The 20,281-nt window shown below is 44.2% G+C and overlaps 1 protein-coding gene across 9 annotated transcripts in view; it reads left to right on the forward strand.

Annotated features, from left to right (window-relative positions):
- The window catches only part of madd (MAP-kinase activating death domain), an 82,276-nt gene that overhangs the window by 48,241 nt on the left and 13,754 nt on the right, over positions 1 to 20,281 (forward strand). For 5 of the 9 annotated variants that reach the window (XM_083759598.1, XM_083759600.1, XM_083759603.1 and 2 more), the window contains 14 exons: positions 2,253 to 2,364; positions 3,422 to 3,608; positions 4,396 to 4,546; positions 6,091 to 6,309; positions 11,225 to 11,334; positions 11,434 to 11,517; positions 13,621 to 13,776; positions 14,102 to 14,234; positions 15,146 to 15,208; positions 16,683 to 16,803; positions 17,943 to 18,048; positions 18,480 to 18,590; positions 19,125 to 19,232; positions 19,874 to 20,038. In XM_083759598.1, the coding sequence (XP_083615724.1) occupies positions 2,253 to 2,364; positions 3,422 to 3,608; positions 4,396 to 4,546; positions 6,091 to 6,309; positions 11,225 to 11,334; positions 11,434 to 11,517; positions 13,621 to 13,776; positions 14,102 to 14,234; positions 15,146 to 15,208; positions 16,683 to 16,803; positions 17,943 to 18,048; positions 18,480 to 18,590; positions 19,125 to 19,232; positions 19,874 to 20,038 (1,826 nt within the window). The remainder of the gene's footprint in view (positions 1 to 2,252; positions 2,365 to 3,421; positions 3,609 to 4,395; positions 4,547 to 6,090; positions 6,310 to 11,224; positions 11,335 to 11,433; positions 11,518 to 13,620; positions 13,777 to 14,101; positions 14,235 to 15,145; positions 15,209 to 16,682; positions 16,804 to 17,942; positions 18,049 to 18,479; positions 18,591 to 19,124; positions 19,233 to 19,873; positions 20,039 to 20,281) is intronic. The other 4 variants (XM_083759599.1, XM_083759605.1, XM_083759602.1 and 1 more) reach the window with 3 other exon arrangements.

The raw sequence follows: 20,281 nt of genomic DNA on the forward strand, positions 1-20,281 counted from the left end.
ATATCAAATTAATGCTTCAATTGCCGAAGGGCTTCGGCAATGGCAGGAAGACGGTTAAGAACATAAGCCTCAGACAACAGCACACTGTGCAAAAATCATAGAATTTTGATTGTGGTACTTCCGCAGAGTACTGTGTAACTGGCACAAATTAAAATCTTTGTTCAGTGTTTGTATACTGTGTCTAAATAACACTTCATCAAGTTCTAATTTAAGAATAATTAAATATAAATATGTTAAAAATAAATGACGGTGCTATGCTTTTGTACTATACATTATATAGTTGTAGGAAGATGGGGTGGGGGGCCCTTGAGGATTGTTATTATATGATATGATATAATCCAGAGCCCAAACAAGTGTGAGAAGCACTGATCTCGGGTGAATCAATGGGCCCAACCCCTACAGTTCTGGAACCCTGTTAAACCCAAACGATGTATTTGCTGCAGGGCTGTGCATCGTGCTCATTCAGCCTTATAGAACAGTGGTTCCCAAACCTTTTAATGTCAAGGACCCCCAAATTGGCACAAATTAGCCCGCGGACCCCCATTTGAAAACATATGCCAGGGACACCCATAAGAAAAGATTTGTACGGCTCTAGCAGAGATTCTCAACCCGTTAAAATTCAAGGACCCCCCAGTTTGAGTCTATGGAACCCATTTAATGACATTTGATTTAATGACACACGTCTCCTTGACACTTTATATTGTAAAATCAATGTTAATTTAACTCTGAGAGTGTACAAATGGACCCCAACGGGTCCATTTGGTTCCATTTGTACACTCTCAGTCTCAGAGTTACAGACCCATAAGAATAAGGGTCCATTTGGTTCCAAACTATCATTTAGCTGGGGACCCCCTGGAACTCCCTCAAGAACCCCTGGGGGTCCCCGGACCCCACTTTGGGAACCACTGTTATTCATGTTGTGTTGTGTGGTTGTTTGTCCACTCATCTGTTTACCGTGCATGATATCATTGGTGGAGTTGCACTATCCCCTTAATCTGATCTCACTTTTGTTTGCTGCCAAAGTGTGATGGCCAATCTCGGTGCCATTTGGACTTTGGCGTGTGTGTGTGTGTGTGTGTGTGTGTGTGTGTGTGTGTGTGTGTGTGTGTGTGTGTGTGTGTGTGTGTGTGTGTGTGTGTGTGTGTGTGTGTGTGTGTGTGTGTGTGTGTGTGTGTGTGTGTGTGTGTGTGTGTGTGTGTGTGTGTGTGTGTGTGTGTGTGTGTGTGTGTGTGTGTGTGTGTGTGTGTGTGCACCTTAATCATCCATGATCCAACTGCATTCATTATATTATCCTATTTATAGACCTGTAACTGCCCCACCCGCAGTTCAAATAATTGTTCTTAATCAAATTTTTATTTAGTTTCAGATCCTGACTGATACTGTCATGGAGATTTACATTATCAGTGAAATTACACTACTGGGAGACGCATTTTGTTCTCTCTGACTTAAGCTGCCATTGCCTAGTCTATTAGGTGAATCATTTGTGCGTGATGAAAACTGACTTCACATTTTAGAGAACGTAATTTATATTTCCTGCGTTATTTCACCTGCCCGCAACCAGTCTGCTGTTAATGAATGTTAATATGTATGACTGAAATCTGCCTTGTATCTACATATAGAATCAATCTGTGCATCTCGAGTGTGTGCGTGCGTGTGTTCTTTTCACATTGTGATGGCGGTTTGATTAGGCCTAATCAAACATCTGGTTGAGATGCCACCTGCTCTTCAGTCTTAGCAAAAGTGGCACCCAAAGTGGGTGCCTTTGCACCCTTGGGTGCCTTGACGCAAGTCCACTTTGATAATTATTTGGAATTGATCAACATCACTTCAGTTTAATTACTCTAGACTTTGTAAAACGGACCTGAGTTGCACTGTTCTTTTTCCATCTACGTCAACTTTCTTCACCAAATATAGCAGATGTGGATTTGCCCGTTTACGTAGTGTAATATTACATACTATTCTAAAAATTAACAGTGTAATTCAGGGGTAATTCAGTTATTTACAGGAGTGCCCCAAGTCCAAAACGTTTTGAGAACCACCGCTGTAGAGTAGACTTCCTGTGTGTGTGTGTGTGTGTGTGTGTGTGTGTGTGTGTGTGTGTGTGTGTGTGTGTGTGTGTGTGTGTGTGCACTTACTGTAGTGTTGCTATCTAGTTAAACTCAGTGTACAGTCCATGTGTGTTTTGTGTCATCACTGGTGTCTGTTGTGTGTGAAACGTCCAATAAGCTCATTGTTTTGTGGCGTCCCCCCAGGTGCGCGAGGAGCCCCCCGGGCCCTGGTGGACCAGAAGTCTTCAGTCATCAAGCACAGTCCCACAGTGAAGAGGGAGTCGCCCTCTCCCCAGGGCCGCATCAATAACACCAGGTAACGATATGCAGCAATGCACCCTATGAACCACTTTCAACCGGGTTCATGTGTTTGGTTCGACGGAGCATTGGTCCGAACGACAACCTACCTCAAACCCTCACCCTAACCCTAACCTCCCACGGGGCAGCACACCTAAACCTAACCCCAACCCTCTCCCGACCCCCAACGCACCTCGGACCAATGCTCCTTCGAACCAATGCTCCGTCGGACCATAGTATGCCTCCCCTTTCAACCGGGCCGTCACTATTTTGGGCATTTTATTATAAGCAAAAATCGTAACTTTTCGACATTTGAGAAATTGCAAGCTATTACAACCACCATTAGATCCGCAATTGTCGCTACTTGCAAACACTCCAAAGTAGGGAATTCATTCTATGAAAATAAATAATTTAAAACATAAAATGAGATGCAAAGTTTCTGCCCAACAGCAGCGATATGCCACCTATAGTTTTCTCTTAAGTATTTTGGCTGGGGTGATATAAATTATGCTGAAGGGTGATGTATAGGCCTAAATGACTGTTGGTTTATTGAATTCAGAATTCAGGGAAAGGAGGATGTTTGACATGCAGTGGTTCCAGTGTGAGCTGAAGTCAGTGTTGTGTTGCTCTCCAGTGTGAGCTGAAGTCATTGTTGTGTTGCTCTCCAGTGTGAGCTGAAGTCAGTGTTGTGTTGTTCTCCAGTGTGAGCTGAAGTCAGTGTTGTGTTGCTCTCCAGTGTGAGCTGAAGTCAGTGTTGTGTTGCTCTCCAGTGTGAGCTGAAGTCAGTGTTGTGTTGTTCTCCAGTGTGAGCTGAAGTCAGTGTTGTGTTGTTCTCCAATGTGAGCTGAAGTCAGTGTTGTGTTGCACTCCAGTGTGAGCTGAAGTCAGTGTTGTGTTGTTCTCCAATGTGAGCTGAAGTCAGTGTTGTGTTGTTCTCCAATGTGAGCTGAAGTCAGTGTTGTGTTGCACTCCAGTGTGAGCTGAAGTCAGTGTTGTGTTGTTCTCCATTGTGAGCTGAAGTCAGTGTTGTGTTGCACTCCAGTGTGAGCTGAAGTCAGTGTTGTGTTGCTCTCCAGTGAGAACCAGCAGTTCCTGAAGGAGGTGGTGCAGAGTGTTCTGGACGGACAGGGAGTGGGATGGCTCAACATGAAGAAAGTGCGCCGCCTGCTGGAGAACGAGCAGCTGCGCGTCTTTGTGCTGAGCAAACTGAACAGAGCCATCCAATCAGAAGAGGACGCCAGGCAAGAGGTCATACGTGACGTGGTGAGCTGATCATAATAGCAACTGTTATGTTAACAATTAATTTTCTCGCCCAATTTAATCCTGGTTAACCCCTAGCATCGCTAGGAGAGCAAAAATAGGAGTTCTGCAAGCTCACAATGTGACTGATACACAAGTAGTGGTTTTAATTTCTTTTATGTAATTAAACCGGCACTATGTAATGTTTTATTTATGACTAAAATGTAATTTTGTCCAATCCGTATGGTAGAGCAGGGGTTCTCAACCCGTGGGTCGCGACCCCTCGGGGGGGTCGCCAAATTATTTTGGGAGGCCGCCAAATTATTTAAAAAAAAATGTAATCAACTGAATGGCTGGAAAATGGAAATGAAGAGTTTACATAGTGCACGCATAAACTTTCGTTATGATTTGTATTGGGGGTGGGGAGGGGCTGGGGACCCCCGGAAATGCTTTGGTCATGTCTCACCACACCTGCCCCATGTCTTGAGACATGGCCAAAGCATTTCCGGGGGTCCCCAGCCAAAAACGTTGAGAACCCCTGTGGTAGAGTATGTTAATACAATATAACTTATGTCTTATACAATTGGGCTGGTTGTATTTTGTCTCCCTGCTCTTCTATTGAGACATTTAGATCGTGTCAAAGGTCATGTCTCACCTACACACAGGATCTGACATTTCAATTTGTCCCCTGAGCAAGCATGCTCTATTAGCCTCAATGGTAGAATTGTCAGCACTTGCAAAGGAAACTAGCGGTAGAAGAAGAATGTAACATAGTGCAGCTTTAAGTGTGTGTGTGTGTTGTGTCCGCTAGGAGGTGAGCAGGAAGGTGTACAAGGGCATGTTGGACATCCTGAAGTGCACAGTGTCCAGCCTGGAACACTCCTACACCAACGCAGGGCTGGGAGGCATGGCCAGTGTCTTCAGCGTACTGGAAATAGCGCACACCCATTATCAAACCAAAGGTAAAAATATGCTCCCAGACTGTACACCAGTGGTTCTCAAAGTGGGTGCCAGGGGAGCCCGCAGAATACTTTGATAATATTTGGAATTCATCTATATCACTTCACCAGCTCAGTGGCCTTGTGGTTAGAGTGTCCGCCCTGAGACTGGGAGGTTGGGGTTCGATCCCCGGCCGGGTCATACCAAAGACTCTAAAAATGGGACCCAATGCCTCCCTGCTTGACACTCAGCATCAAGGGTTGGATTGGGGTCCCTGCGACATACTAGCGTCATGTCCAGGGGGTGTACTTCTACATCAAGCTACCTCACGCTACAGAAACAGGAGATAGGCTCCTGCCCTATGGGCCTCATGGCTCGGCAAGGCTATTTACTTACTTTACTTTTACTTCAGTTTAACCAATTTAATTTGTAAGATGGACGACCAAACCTTGACCAAAATAGACGCTATTTTTGGTGAATGTTCACCCCAGAATAGGGGTACAAATGGTTAAATATCATTAATTATTTTTTTTACGCTCCAAAAAGCGTTCATATTTTGCGGGAGAGACGGATGAGGAGCAGAAATGAAGCGCCAGCATATCGATCCATTCATCACCACGGAGAGCGCCCTGGATTAGGAGATACGAGTCATTCTTTCCGCCGCGCTAACATGGGAGTCAATGACAAGCTAATAGTTGCAGTGTTAGCGTACGGAAAGCGAAAAGCGAAATGCCAAAAACAAAAAATAGGAAAAATTCTGAATATTCTTATCTCGCCCTGTGTCACTAGGACGTCGCTAGGACGTCCACAGACGTCATAGGCACTAATTTTTCGGAATCCTTATGACGGCCTCATGCGTCGTATGAACTGAAACGGTTAAGTTAAGTATTAATGAAGTTATTTTAAATCTGTCATAATGGACACTACTATGAACTTTTCTTGTGACACATACTGTATCTTAGGAGGAAAGATTTACAAAGTTACAATGAAATATAGGGGTGCCTTGGATGAAAAGGTTATTTCCAGGAGTGGTTTGAGAACCACTGCTATAAACACACACAGACACGTTTTGCCTAATTTGAAAATGGAAAATTGGCATTCCGTGATCTCTAGGGATGTGTACAGGGACTAATTTCCCTGACATTTAATTAAAGAAAAATCCTTTCTTTTTTATTTCTAGAAAAATGTTTTAGGGGGAAAAAACGCCTGATTCATACATAGTTGAACACTGGAGTCACGCACCATCTACAAGCTTACAAAGCGTGGTAGAGCTGCCGTTTTTTGTGTGCAACACCAGTGTGCAACCAAATATAAATTAGGGAGAAGGCTAGGTGAAGTGATGTTGATGAAATTACTGTATTATGTTTATGTTCTAAATTATTACTTGTCTTATGCAGCTGAGCACTTTTGGTGCAAGAAGCTATAACCAATCAATCAATCAATCAATCAATCAATCAAAATCAATCAACTCCCGCTTCGGCTGTCCCATCTGCTGCTGTTGTGTCTTCCTCTAACTGTGTGGGCCTCTCTTTGACTCCTTCCTCCGTCCTGCCTCGGTGTACGGCAGACCCGATAAAAAACAAGCGAAGCCCTTCGGACGGCGGCGGAAGCCCGGGCAGTAAAGAGAGCCCGTCGTCCGGCCGTGTGGAGGGCGGGAGACCCCCGGGCCTCCTAAACGTCCCCCACCTGCAGCTGCCGGCCCACCACCACCACACGCCCACCAGAGGGTCCCACCACCACTTTGACACACGGAGTCTGAACGAGGAGAACTTTATTGCCTCGATCGGTGTGTACCATTGCCTCGGCCCCCTTGGTTGCATGTGCACTGTCTGACCACCCACCCCCCCCCCCCCCCCCCCCGATCCCCCCCTGACACCCCGCCCCCTAACAAGCTCATCAACCTGAACCACTGGTCCTTAAAGTGGGCTCCGGGGACCCCCAGCTGTCCTTGAGGGGGTTCCAGGAGTCCCCCGGCTAAATTAGGAACAGTGCAAAGTCCTATTTTATCTTTCGGCTATTCGAAAACAGCTGTTCTACAAGTAGCAGATCGGCTATTTTTGAAGAACGTTAATTATGGGGGTCCCTGGCCCAACATCCTTTCCAATGGAGGGCTCCACGGCCAAATACATATGAGATTGGTGGTCCTTGACATGGAAATGTTTGAGAACCACAGACCTAAACGCCCATCAGGTTCTCACACCACATAGAGGAAAGTTACCTCCCATCTTCCTACAAAGCGTTCTTGCAGGCGTCCTAATATTCCATCCACTTTGATATGAATACCGCTGATGTCCTGTTGGCACTGGTAGTATGGTGAAATTAAAGGTGCTGTACTGTACTGTAAGTGATTTATTTTTAATAAAATATAATTGAATTAGTTCTATATTCTGATAATCTATAGCTATAGCTAGAGTATTTGTTCAGTATCAGGGGTCTCCTCATCTCTCAGCTTTTAAACAGACGGTAAACCGACATTATATATTTACAGTTGATTTACCAAATTCATCCAATCAGGAGAGAACGCATGCAGGATGCGAGATAAGTGATGACACAAAGAGATGAGCAGAAAAAAGGAACTGGATCACAAGCTGATATATTATCTTGAGCGGCTGACGACATAGGGAGAGCTCTGTTACTGAGCAAAACACTATAGCAATGATTACTATCGAAAGCCTAATGTACAGTATTTAATATCATTTCTTTACAACACCTTTGATATTGCCCGCTTTCACGCTACACGACACTTCTGTGCTATATCCAGCTGATGTTGATCAAAGGTTTTCCAGTCAGAAGAATGTCACAAATTATCTTACGTTGTGTACTATTTGAGCCGGTAGACACAGTGTAAAAGTGTGTGGAATATTTGCCCTGACCTGCAGCCCTGGGTTGTGAGTTTGTGTTCCCTGAATGTTCTGCACCAGTATCCCTGTTTGCCTCTGGCGTTTGCCTGTCAGCACCTTGAATATGCATGCGTTTGTTTTGTTTTGTATGTCTTTCAATAATCTAAATCTGCAGTATTGGACGAGGGAGCCAGGAGGTTTGTGCATCGATGACAAAAATCGATAACGGTCTAGGCTCTCGTACTGCAGTTTTTTGTTTTTTATGAAATGGCAGTTCCCTTAGCTCTCAGCATGGAGGGTGGAGGCATCACTCCCCGGTAAACAGTCCCAATACAGAAGAAGAGACAAATTTCTCCTATATCTTACGTTGGCTGTCAAAGACCCCATTGACTTGGGGAGGGTAAAATATGTTTTATCCACTCCTCTTTTTCAACTATGTAGTTTGGGTCTGTATACCAGGGGAAAGGCTCGGTCAAACACCCTCAAAGATACGCCTTGCCTACCTACCTACCTACCCCCAAACCCAGCACCCCCACCCCTCCCCGTTTTTTAGAAGATGCACCTTCAATTCTACTGAATGTGTTACATGAGAATTGCACCCCCCTGCTTTTGCAACCGCTTCATTCCACCCCCCGCTGGCTCGTAAGTCAGTCGCTCACCTTCCATCTCACGCTCCTTTTTCTTTTAGAAGATACCATAGACACCTCTCACAGGCACCCTGGTTCTGGAGAGCAGCCAGCTCCATGCAACCAAACCATGGAGCCTGGTTCTCCAGGAGCACGGTCGTCTCAAAGAGCTTTGGATCGTGAACTACTTGAAGCTACTTTACTAAACGATTGAATTTAGTCAAACTGACTTAATTTTGTTTTCTGTTTTCTGTTTTAATGCTCATCCAACCATACATGCCTACTCAACCAGCTCTCTGACTCTCTCTGTCTTTCTCTCCTTTGCTTGCAATGCATCTTGGGTAGAATTGTGGAGCAAGCACCAGGATAAGCTAAAAGCTTTGGAAAAACAGAGTAAGATACTTTTTCACACACCAAAAAGATCGGGGTTCTGCTTAAATGCCACCTTTTGACGTGTCCCCCTTCTCTCTTCCTTTTCAAAACGCAGCACTATTTTTTTTATATAACCACTTAAGCCCTATATTTTATATCGGACGAAAACGTCTGATCTAACATGCCCACAAATTACAATGCATCACGTTGCGTTCTTGTAGATTGACCATTTTCACTAATATGCATTGTTCGATCATTAGGTCAATAAGTTGTCCCTTTTGTCCTGCTTGAAGAAATAGAGTATACTCTATCAAGCAGTCGGGACAGAAATGCTGATCTATTTAGTTGTACGTCCGGACAGCTGAAACAATACTTCTGTAGCTTTTTGTCATCTTAAACATGAGATGACAACCACTCTTGTTGGGGTATATATTTTTGTCTCCATTTGCCAGGAAAGCGGAGACTCTTTAGGCTGAGCAGGCGTAGGTACTTAACACTAATTATGCTAAGGATATGTACACACCATACACGTCCTGGGAATCAAAACCACGGGGTGCCTTGGACGTGTATAGGTGTCCTTAGGTCTTTTTTATTCATATAAAAAGAAGGCCTTAACTTCTGCACCGTACTCCTTGGGTTTTTGCTCTCCATGGTCTTTACCAAAAGGACAATGTTCTGACTTCTTCATTTCTAGGTGTACCAGCGTCAGGTAAGAACGGAAGATTATGCCTCCCGGTTCTGGGGGTAACGGAAGGTGGGGCTTTTCAGGTGGTAGATGTGGCGCTCCACTAGTACATTGTAACAGGTACAGACTCCCACGTGTTACCAGCTGATACCGACATTAAGCGTCTCCCGAGTCCCGACCTACTTAATTGCTTGCAATCCGTAACGTTTGGTGCGTTAAGATGAACAGCAAGGACTATAATATAGCCTGTCTCACTCTGTAACAGCATAGGCAGTTGTGTGTTTGCAGCAAACGTTGCCCCAGAGTTGCTGGCACTCGCAGTGTCAGTAGAATCGCTTGTGACATAAGGTGAAACTTACAGTAGAAGGCTTTAACATCAGCTGGCTAAAATGTCAGTTAAGCACCATTGTGCGATATCATGCAGTCTAACAAACCGTTCTTTTTTTGCGACTACAGAAACCAAAATAAGAGATAACTGGTCATCTTTGCACTGGTTGATTTCTTTTTTTTTAGATCTGAGAGCAGCACACAGACGTTTGTCTGAAGTCTTATAAGGTGGACACGCAGTAACCCCCCCCCCCCCCCCCCCTCTTCTCTCTCTCTCTCTCTCTCTCTCTCTCTCTCTCTGTTAAACTCACTTTGCCAATCGATTTACCACTCACTTTATTCATGCGCAATACCCTCTATAGTGTGACACTAGTATGATCAAGTAGGGCATTCATTTATGAAAAAACACACATATCGACCATTATTTGACGTGATTGACTACCCCAGTACTGTATTTGTCCCTATTTTGGGCATGTCATTTATAGGTGAGATATTTTTTTAAGGGCATAAGTGGTTAAATAAAAATTACATTTAGTTTGTAGTTATTGTTTTTACCTATCAAATAATTGTATTAATTAATTTATTTGCTCATAATATCGGTCTAAACGTCAACAATCTAGGAATCTCCAATTTCAACATGGGACATGGTTTGGGCTCTATGCCTGTGTAAGTACCAGTCAGTAGCGTAATGTCTCAACAACCTTGCCAAGCCACAAAGATTGCACAACGCAGCTTACAATAAAGGTGTCATGACGTAAAAATGCAAAGATGGTCTCCTATAATTTTGTCTGCATGCCTAACTGCCTGTGTCTGTCTTTCTGTGTAACTTGGGCCACATGTTGCAATGTTGAATCTGATGTCTTTGTTTTGGTCGCTCTCTTGCAGCTTTGTTTACTGTACTGTAATGTGTAATTCTTTCCCCTGATTGTGTTGCACTCTATGCTTGCCCCTCTGTCACCCTGCAGTCTGGTGGTTAGTTAAAGATATTGTATCGGATCCATTACGTACACTATGCATAATGCAGTTTTATAAATGTAGCCCATGTAGACTTAATTTTATTTATGTATAGGTATTAGGTACATTAGGAATTCTCTCAAGGCACTTTTTATTTTATTTTATTATAAAAAACGTTTCAGTTAAAGATGACCATTATTAATGAGCTATTCACCCATTTTCAAACTTATTTTCATATCCTCCATAATCCTCACTACTGCTTAATATGAAATGGGACCATTTCTGTCTACTCACTCATTGGTGAGCTATGGACAGTTCAATAACTTAAAGATGAACTAATAGAAACTAGTTTGTTCTCTTCCTGTAAAATTGTATTGCAGCTATTGCAGGTCTGCAACTGTTCAGTCCACACCGCTGCAACTAAAACAGCTTTGTTGCAAGAAGTTACATTGGTGTGGAGTCTGTGGACTGACCTTTTATAATGAACATTAGTGAGGACCAATTGCCATTATAGATAATGTTGAAAATAGGTGAAGTGGTCCTAGAGAGATGCCTCATACCTAATAATTTATGTTCTGTCGCATGGCGGCCATGCGTGCCGAAAATAGCCGACCTACAGTACAAGCTCCTGAAGCTCGCAACACAAAATAATATGAAATAGTGTTGTGAGCTTGTAGCTTGGCTATCTTCAGCGCAACGCTGTTGTGCGACAAAGCATGAATGCGGTTGTAATTGACTTGGCTCACTACAGTATTTTGACAGGACCTCTGGTATTTAAGATGAAGAGCGTGGCGGTCGCAGCGCTGTGGCTTCCTAAAGTCACGTGACTGAAACGGGAAGGTAAGAGGCGACTACGCTCGTGACAGCTGTCCTGACGAGGTCATGTGTTCCCAACAGGGTCTGACGGGGCCAAGCAGCAGCAACGTCCTCCGGAGGTCACCGACACAGAGGAGAAGAAGTCGCAGATGAGTGCAGACAGTGGCCTCAGCGTCACCTCGGGATCTCAGGTGTGTGCCTGGATGAAAGGATGAAAATAAGCCGTCACCGGTCATTTAATTTCATACATTTGGTAGTTAACATTGTCTTCCTCCGTTTGGTTTGTGCAGAAGAGTGACACAGAGTCGGTGACGGGCTCTGAACCACCCATCTTGACCAGGAGTACCAGCCAAGACTCGGAGGCCAGCACAGTGGTAGGGAACGGCCAACACAGACTATTGTACACATAGTTAAAGGAGAATTCCATGCTAGAAGGCTTTCTTACCTTTCTTTGTAGTCGTTACGTCCCCACCAAAGAGGTCCAGGTGTTATTTTGTGCAAAAGCTCCTTATTGGCTATTTCCCCTACCATAAGCCCTAAATGAATTGCATTGAATTGAATGGGGCTATGGGGTGTTGTGCTAATTTGCTTATTTCCATCGCTCAAAATTATAATTCTTTTGTATATATATATATATATATATAACACACAAAACAAGTAACAACATATCACATGACACAACATCAAGACAAAACATGAGATCCCCACTATACAGAAAACAACAACAAAAACAAAAGCATCACTTCAGTGATGCTTGCGGAACTCGACTTCGTCTCGTTCCTGACCGCATCAATGTCGTGGCAATAATCACGTTAAACCACACCCTCTCGTGTAATATTGCTTAAATGAAGCAGGCAATATATATCGATCAGTATTGTGGTATGATGACACTAGATTCTCTGGCTAGGCAAAACTAGTTTTTCATGTGAATCTGGGGGAAGAAAAAATAGCTTCATTCCATTGATTGATTAATTGAAATATTTATTAACAGTTTGTAGAATTTACAGTACATTTTAAGCACAAACTCAATACAAAGACTGTCAACTGTGAGTGGACGACCCAATTAAGCATTACACTTGTTTACAACAGGGTCCACATTGTTCAATTCATCAAATGTCCAGTGGATGGATTGTAGTTATTATTTAGTCACAATCACTTTGGTTAAATATTCATAAAACCCACAGACTGGTGGATCTACAAGCTCTCAATGCATATGACTGACTATTTTTGCTACTTTTGAGCAGTAAGTAAGTAAAAAATATTAAATATGGATATGTTTCTGTGACTATACACATATGACTATAAGGGACATGATGTCGATTTAAAAAAAGTGTACCCCTGGTGAAAATGTATGTACCCTGGTAAGAAATGCCTTGACGCTCCATCTGACGGGGGAGGGGGGTGGGGGGAATCAATGACCTTACCCAAGTGATAAAAGAAAAAAATCACACCAGTGTGAACCAAGTGGTGCAACTCCCGTGCGTCCAGCAGGTGGCAGCCATGTCACATACTTCTCTCGTTCCATGCTCACACAGACACACACACACACACACACACACACACACACACACACACACACGTACAGGGCATTGTAAGCTGGATGTAGAAGTGGTTTGCACCACTTAAAAAAAAGATGAGCCCTCTCTAGGGGTGTCAATCACCATCGTTGAGACGCTGAATAAACTGTCTCTGTGGGAGATTTGACTGGATCGTTCACACTTGCAGTGTGTTGATGACTTGTTAATGAACTTCATTGTCTCATTGACAATTTTTTTTTATCCCGCGATTTTTGTAACCCATTTTTCACCCCTGTGTCAATTATCTAATGTGATCCTGGGCTCTACACACCCTCCGCCAACCTAGTCCCCATATATGGGGGACATGGGGAGAGCAACAGCCTTGAACTCATGCTTCCTTCATGCCTGAGTGTCCGAGTTTCCCTGGTTGGATGTAGCACGTGGAAGGAACACGTTATTCCAACCAGTTCCTTTCCCCTCCATCAGGCGCCCTGGCTGGCCAGGGGGAGGCAGTTTAGAGACCAGGATTACTGCATGTTTTTTGTGAGGGTACCTACCCTAGGGGACACGGGGAGAACATGCAAACTCCACACAGGAAGGACCTTTCGCCAACCCCGCCTCGGGTATGGGCACTGATGACGCGGAGGAGGAAACACGCCGCCTGCACCCACAGCGTCACAGGACCTTCTAGCTGTGAGGCGACAGCACTACCAACTGTGCCACCGTGCCCCCTGTTCATTGACTATTTTATTAATTCAAATTTGTATGACCCTCCATTGGACTTAAAGTAAAATTTGCTGACCTTCCCTTTGACTGAGATTAGAAAGGCATAACCCTCCACTATTTTCCTCCAGGGGTACACTTCTTTTTGTTTTTTAAATCACTACGGCATTCTTTTTAAGCAAGCGGTAAGATAACCACCCATTCAGCCAGTGAGCAGTTTTGAAAATGAATTTTCAGATAAGCAATAGTTCTGGAGAGACGCTGGGCGCGGACAGCGACCTGAGCAGCGTGGCAGGAGAAGGCCGGGGAAGAGTTGCACCACATCTGTCTCAATCCAGGGGGACGCTCTCCGACAGTGAGATCGAGACCAACCCTGCCACCAGTGCCGTGTTTGTAAGTGCAGCGTCGATGTGAAATGAATGTTAAAACAAATAAATATTAAAGGCTGGAGTGGGGAATAAAGTGTGTGTGTGTGTGTGTGTGTGTGTGTGTGTGCGCACGCACACACACGCTAATGATTCCATCAGTATTATTTCCGGTGGTGTACAAACTGGCCTTTAGAGGGACCCATAAAGACATTGTGGCTTTCATGTTTTCTTGAAACTGACTAGAGTAATAAATAACACAGCAGCACAGTTTTTTTTTCCCAATGAGTATTTCAACTGCAAGCTGCTTCTCTCTCTCTCTCTCTCTCTCTCTCTCTCTCTCTTTCTTTCAGGGAAAGACCCAAAAGCTGAAGCCAGGCCCAAAGCCAGGCCCAAAGGAACCAGCGCCAGCTGTAGTCAAGCCTCCACCTGCCCAGCCCATGGAGGACCACAGCACCAGGATATACCTGTGTGAAGGACTGCTGGGTATGGCCTACAACCTTTTTCTCTGCCTGCATTGCTGCAGAGCTGTAGTCACTGTGGGATCCTCAGCTAACTTTGTTAATATAGCATCAAAATCAGTTTAACCACATTAACCCTTTTTTATAATTTGGGTATTTGAATATAGCCGCGATGCAATGCAACGCGTTGTGTGGGGGAATCTTGAAAATATTTTAATATATATATTTTTTTAAACAGAAATCTTCTCATGAGCGACCTTTCACAAGGGCACCCCTGTGGCCAAATACTTTGTCTCTCCTTTTTTTGTTTGTTTTGTTTTCCTAAGCGTGCTATTCTCCCTCCGTCAACCTGGCGAGAGCCCAGAACTGAGCTCATGCTTCCTTCAATGCATGAGTGAGCAGGCCGCTTCTTATCACCTGACAGGGGGAGTTTCCCCGGTAGGATGTAGTGCATGGAAGGAACATGTTATTACAGCCAGTTCCTTCCCCCTCCATCCCCTGGCTGACCAGGGGGATGGAGGGGAGGCAGTTTTTTTAAGGGTACACAGGGAAAACGTGCAAACTCCACACCATTTTGCCAACTTTTGTCTGTCCTTTTTTTTTTTTTTTTAAGATATTTTTTGCGGCTTACGCCTTTATTGATTTTTTAAGGGATAGAAAGTAGGCTGACAGGAAACGGGAGAGAGATGGGGGGATGACATGCGGTAAAGGCCGTGTCGGGTCCGGGAGTCGAACCCGCGGCACACCGCGACTGGATCACCAGTCCGGTGCCCAGACCGTTACGCTACGGCCTGGGCCCTTTTGTCTGTCCTTGACATCAAAATGTTTGAGAACCAATTTTGCATTATTAACCCTTTCAGCTCTAACCTAACCCTCGTCTACTAACTGTCGCTGCTTCTCTGCTTCTCTGCCGCGCTTCCCGGGACGTCCTCTCAGGGCGAGATAAGAGCTCCATGTGGGACCAGCTGGAGGACGCGGCCATGGAGACCTTCTCTTTAAGTAGGGCTGCTTCTTTCCTTCGCATACTTCTTCGTGCTGCTCCATTTGTGTTCTTTTTCTTTGCCTTGTGTGTGTTTTTTTTGTCCTGTTCTTGGATTCATCCTCCTGGTGCTTCTGTTCTGTGTGGGTTCATGTGCTGCTTCACATTGCTATGTTCTGTCTTTGAATCCACACGCAGTTCGGTACATTGTGTTTTGCATGACACATTCATGCATATGTATGGTCTTTAAAGTGTGTGTGTGTGTGTGTGTGTGTGTGTGTATGACGACGACACACCAAACGGCGGTGAAAAGTTGACTCGTCCGTTCACTGACTGTGATTTATAAACGCCTTCGAGTCAGTGGCTACGTTTACATGAAGGGTGATCATTCCGAATAAATACTTCTGAATGAAATACATCCGATTTTTTTTTTGCCGCGAGTTTACATGGGAAATGGTCATTCCGAATGAGTGTTTATATGGAGAAATGATAGAAGACATGATACATGTTAATTCACGTGAAACTACGCCATCTGTTGGACACATAAAATATAGGCAGTTCATTCATTGTGACTGTCTCAACAATACAAACATATTACAGACGAAAGACGATACTTTGAAATCCCATCATTTCATTCCGCAGTAGCTTTGAGGCTGCTGGTTGGATAGGGACGGGCAAATATGTTTACCGTCTTTTTTTCCCCACCCGCTGCGGCTCCGCTTCTCCGCTGGGAAGGTGATCATCTCGTTTTTATTTGTACTTTATTATCTACAGCACGGCCAGGGCACGCAACACACTGATTATTATTGTATCGGGTCGCTCGTTATTTTTGAGAGAGAGAGAGAGAGAGAGAGAGAGACCGTTGAACACACACATACACACAGATCAGGGTTATCGTCATCTGCTGCTGCTCCACGTTTTTTTGTGGATTTCGGATCTGAAAAAAGGAACGAAATAACGTGCTCTATGTGCAAACTCCTCGGCGCGCCTTGGATATGAGCGCCTTGGAGCATGCTCAGAAAGACCAGAATGAACTTACATCCGAATTAGTGTATACATGAGTCCAATTTTCTTTCAATCGCATTGAACATCTGAGTAATCCGGCCAGTGACATCGGGATGGTTTTTAGATCGCATCGAGCGTTTTCATTCGGATGTAAGTTTTTGTAGGTGTTTACATAACAACGTTTAATAGGATTGAAATTCTATTCGGAATGAAAAGGGGATTTAACTGCTCATGTAAACGTAGCCAGTGTTACTTCCATGTTGCGTAGCACTGTCCAATCCTTGGTATCTTTACCGTTCATGTGTGCTCTGTGGGCAGCAGCAGCAACAAGCTGTTGGCTATTTTGTTACGATCGCGCTAATGAAACCAAACGCTACAGGATTATTATTTCATGTCAAAACGAAAAGATGATGTTACCCAGGTAAAGTAGTGGCCTAATGCCTAATGTGTCACTCTGCATGTTTAACTAAGTTTTCCACATGTTCTCAGGTAAGGAGCGCTCCACTCTGTGGGACCAGGTCCAGTTTTGGGAGGATGCCTACCTGGACGCTGTCATGCTGGAGAGGGAGGGCATGGGCATGGACCAGGGCCCTCAGGAGATGATTGACAGGTGAGAGGGAGGGGCATGGACCAGGGCCCTCAGGAGATGATTGACAGGTGAGAGGGAGGGGCATGGACCAGGGCCCTCAGGAGATGATTGACAGGTGAGAGGGAGGGGCATGGGCATGAACCAGGGCCCTCAGGAGATGAAGAGTGGAAGTCGAACAGTGGAAAACCGCCATTCATTAAAAGATAACATTTCAGTTTTGAGACTTAGATACCATCCATGTTTGTCTGGCTTCCATGCGAACACAATTGGCCTGTGTTCAGGGGAGGGAAGCTGGGCAGGGAGAGTGAACGAAGGCTCTTGTAGAACGAAGGCTCCACGTCCTCCCGGTGGGGGCTCCTCACTGGCAGGTGAGTCAGTAGGATACAACAGTATGTCCTCCCGGTGGGGGCTCCTCACTGGCAGGTGAGTCAGTAGGATACAACAGTGTCCTCCCGGTGGGGGCTCCTCACTGGCAGGTGAGTCAGTAGGATACAACAGTATGTCCTCCCGGTGGGGGCTCCTCACTGGCAGGTGAGTCAGTAGGATACAACAGTATGTCCTCCCGGTGGGGGCTCCTCACTGGCAGGTGAGTCAGTAGGATACAACAGCAGTGACAACACACAGAAATGTGTGTGTTGGGGGGGGGGGGGGGGGATTATGTTTTGGATTACTTTATTTGAGCAGAGTGCACAAACCATTGGAAAGTTGTTGATATATATACATAGGCTGAACAGTAGTGTACAGTAGGCAACTACATACCTGTGATGTGACAATACAGCTGATTCTCATTTAATGACTAATATTGATGATTATTGTTATTCTTTTTAAGATATCTTTGCAGCTTTTCTGTCTTTAGTGATTGTACACAGTAGAGAGACACAGGAAACGGGTAGAGAGAAGGGGAGTGACGCAGCAAAGGTCGTCGGGCTCGGGAATCAAACCTGCAACACACTGTCAGGCTGCATTAGAGATGTTCTATAGCATGTTATATTATACATGTTATATAGACAAATGCTAGGTTAATTTGTTTTACCTGGCATGTACAATAATATTTCTTGTTTCTTTGTTTAGACTGATACTAGGTTCTTGGTCATGTGCCTGTGATCCTACAACATTCTGCATATTGTACATTGTAATGGATGTGCTGTGCTCGGCTGCAGGTACCTGTCTCTGGGAGAACACGACCGCAAGCGTCTGGAGGACGACGAGGACCGCCTCCTGGCCACCCTGTTGCACAACATGATCGTCTACATGCTGATGATGAAAGTACGTGTCTCTCACAACTATTTACAATTTAGGCATTTAGCAGACACTCTTAATCCAGAGCGATTTACAGTAAGCAAGAACAACACATCAAGGAATCATGAGTAAGCTAAGAACCTAACATCCGTCTAAAAGTAGAATATCTGTACAATGAAACTATAAGTATACACTATAGACTAGAGTGCTATCTAAATTACATAAGTTTAGCCTTCTCTTCTCCTTATCATCATGCAGTTTGACCAGTGCTTCTTCAAAGACCCCCCCCCCCCCCATATCTATTGAGTGTGTTCAAGAGTTATATTTACAAGGGTCAATTTTGAACCCCCGGGGGTCCCTCCTACTCGAAGAACAACTGAGTTAGCTGATCCGAGATTGTGTCACGCATGATATTTTAATCATGACACGTTTTGTTTTGTTGTCCTGTTGTCGACCAGGTGGCCAAAAATGACATCCGTAAGAAAGTGAGGCGCTTGATGGGGAAGTCCCACATCGGCCTGTCACACAGCCAAGAGGTCAATGAGATGCTGGACAAACTGGCTACAATGGTACGACACAGTACCTCTAGCAGCAAATACATTAACCGCTTAAAAGGGTGGAACCGTAGGCTGATTTAGGATTTTGTTTTCCAGTTCAGGAGCGTTTGTGACACATTTTCAGATTGTACATTTTTACTGAATGTTCGCTTATTATGACTTCCCCACAATAGGGATGCTAAGCTTCCTGTGATTAATGTTTCATCCGCATACGTATATATCTCTGCTGTTAAGGATAAACCACCCAACTCCAAAACATTTCAGGAAACCAAAAATATACATTTATCAGGAAATGAAGAAATGTTACATTTTTAAAAGAATGCAATACTGCCACATCAAAGTTGGTATTGTGACTTATATATGGTCAATTACTTGCATGAGAGGGCGAGATGTGGTGGAGTTAGCTTAATACTTTTCATTGGTTCAATATATTTTTAACCAACACACAGACGAAAAGGGTGTTCAATAGCATTGATTTATGAAAAGAAACTAACAGTAATTAATCACAAAGTGAAAATGGTTTCTCATCCTGGATGACGTTTTCAGAGCGGCCGTGAGCTATCCGTAAGGCCGAGTGGAAGCCGTCACATCAAGAAGCAAACCTTCGTTGTGCATGCTGGTACCGACACCACCGGAGACATCTTCTTTATGGAGGTAACACTTTGACCACTACTGTTTGTTTCTCAACTTGTCTTAATCAAAACTCCAGCCATACCTGCTGTATTGGGAGCAACTTCTGTTAAAACAAGTAACCAACTGAACATTAAAATTTTGCTGTCTGTGTAACATCCATTCTAGTAGTAAACGCATCATGGACCTACTGCTCCAAAATGAACGCTGCAGGGGTTACTAGGACCAACAACATTTTCAGAGACGGTGTATATTACATTAAATGAATAAATAAATATATTTCTGGTACATTTCCGATGCCTTATTGTGAAAAATTGTAAGTACTACACCCCCTGGACATGACGCTAGTATGTTGCATGGACTTACCCCCAATCCAACCCTTGATGCCGAGTAGGGAGGCACTGGGTCCCATTTTAACAGTCTTTGGTATAACCAATCCCAGGGCGGACACTCAAACCACAAGGTCACTGAGCTGGTATTAATGTTTTCTTTGTAATAAATGTCTATCTTCCACATTGATTTAATTTTACACTACAATTTCCACTTCACAAAGCCCCTGGTGATTTTTACGCATTCTCCTTCACATGTTACTGAATCTTTGTGCGTCATTTAGAATTAAATTTTGTGCGTGAAAATAAATAAGCAAACAAACTCTCCTTGGTCAGGTGTGTGACGACTGCATCGTGCTGCGCAGCAACATCGGCACGGTGTACGAGCGCTGGTGGTACGAGAAGCTGATCAACATGACCTACTGCCCCAAGACCAAGGTGCTGTGTCTGTGGAGACGCAACGGCCAGGAGACGCAGCTCAACAAGTTCTACACCAAGAAGGTTCATTCTTTCTTTCTAGCCCGTTTTCTCCCCAATTTAGTTATTATTATGCCAATTAATTCCTCCCCACACACATGTGTGTGTTGTCCCTGCTGTTGTAGGGCTGAACGATTCATCGGATTTAAATCGAAATTTGTTTTTTTGGTTTGAACGATGATAGAAAAATGAAAATCGGAAAATCGACTATATATATATATATATATATATATATATATCGGAAACCCCGGTTTTAATTACTTAAAC

The sequence above is a fragment of the Protomyctophum parallelum genome (assembly GCF_964188405.1).
Source record: "Protomyctophum parallelum genome assembly, chromosome: 2".
NCBI classification, from domain to species: Eukaryota; Metazoa; Chordata; class Actinopteri; order Myctophiformes; family Myctophidae; genus Protomyctophum; species Protomyctophum parallelum.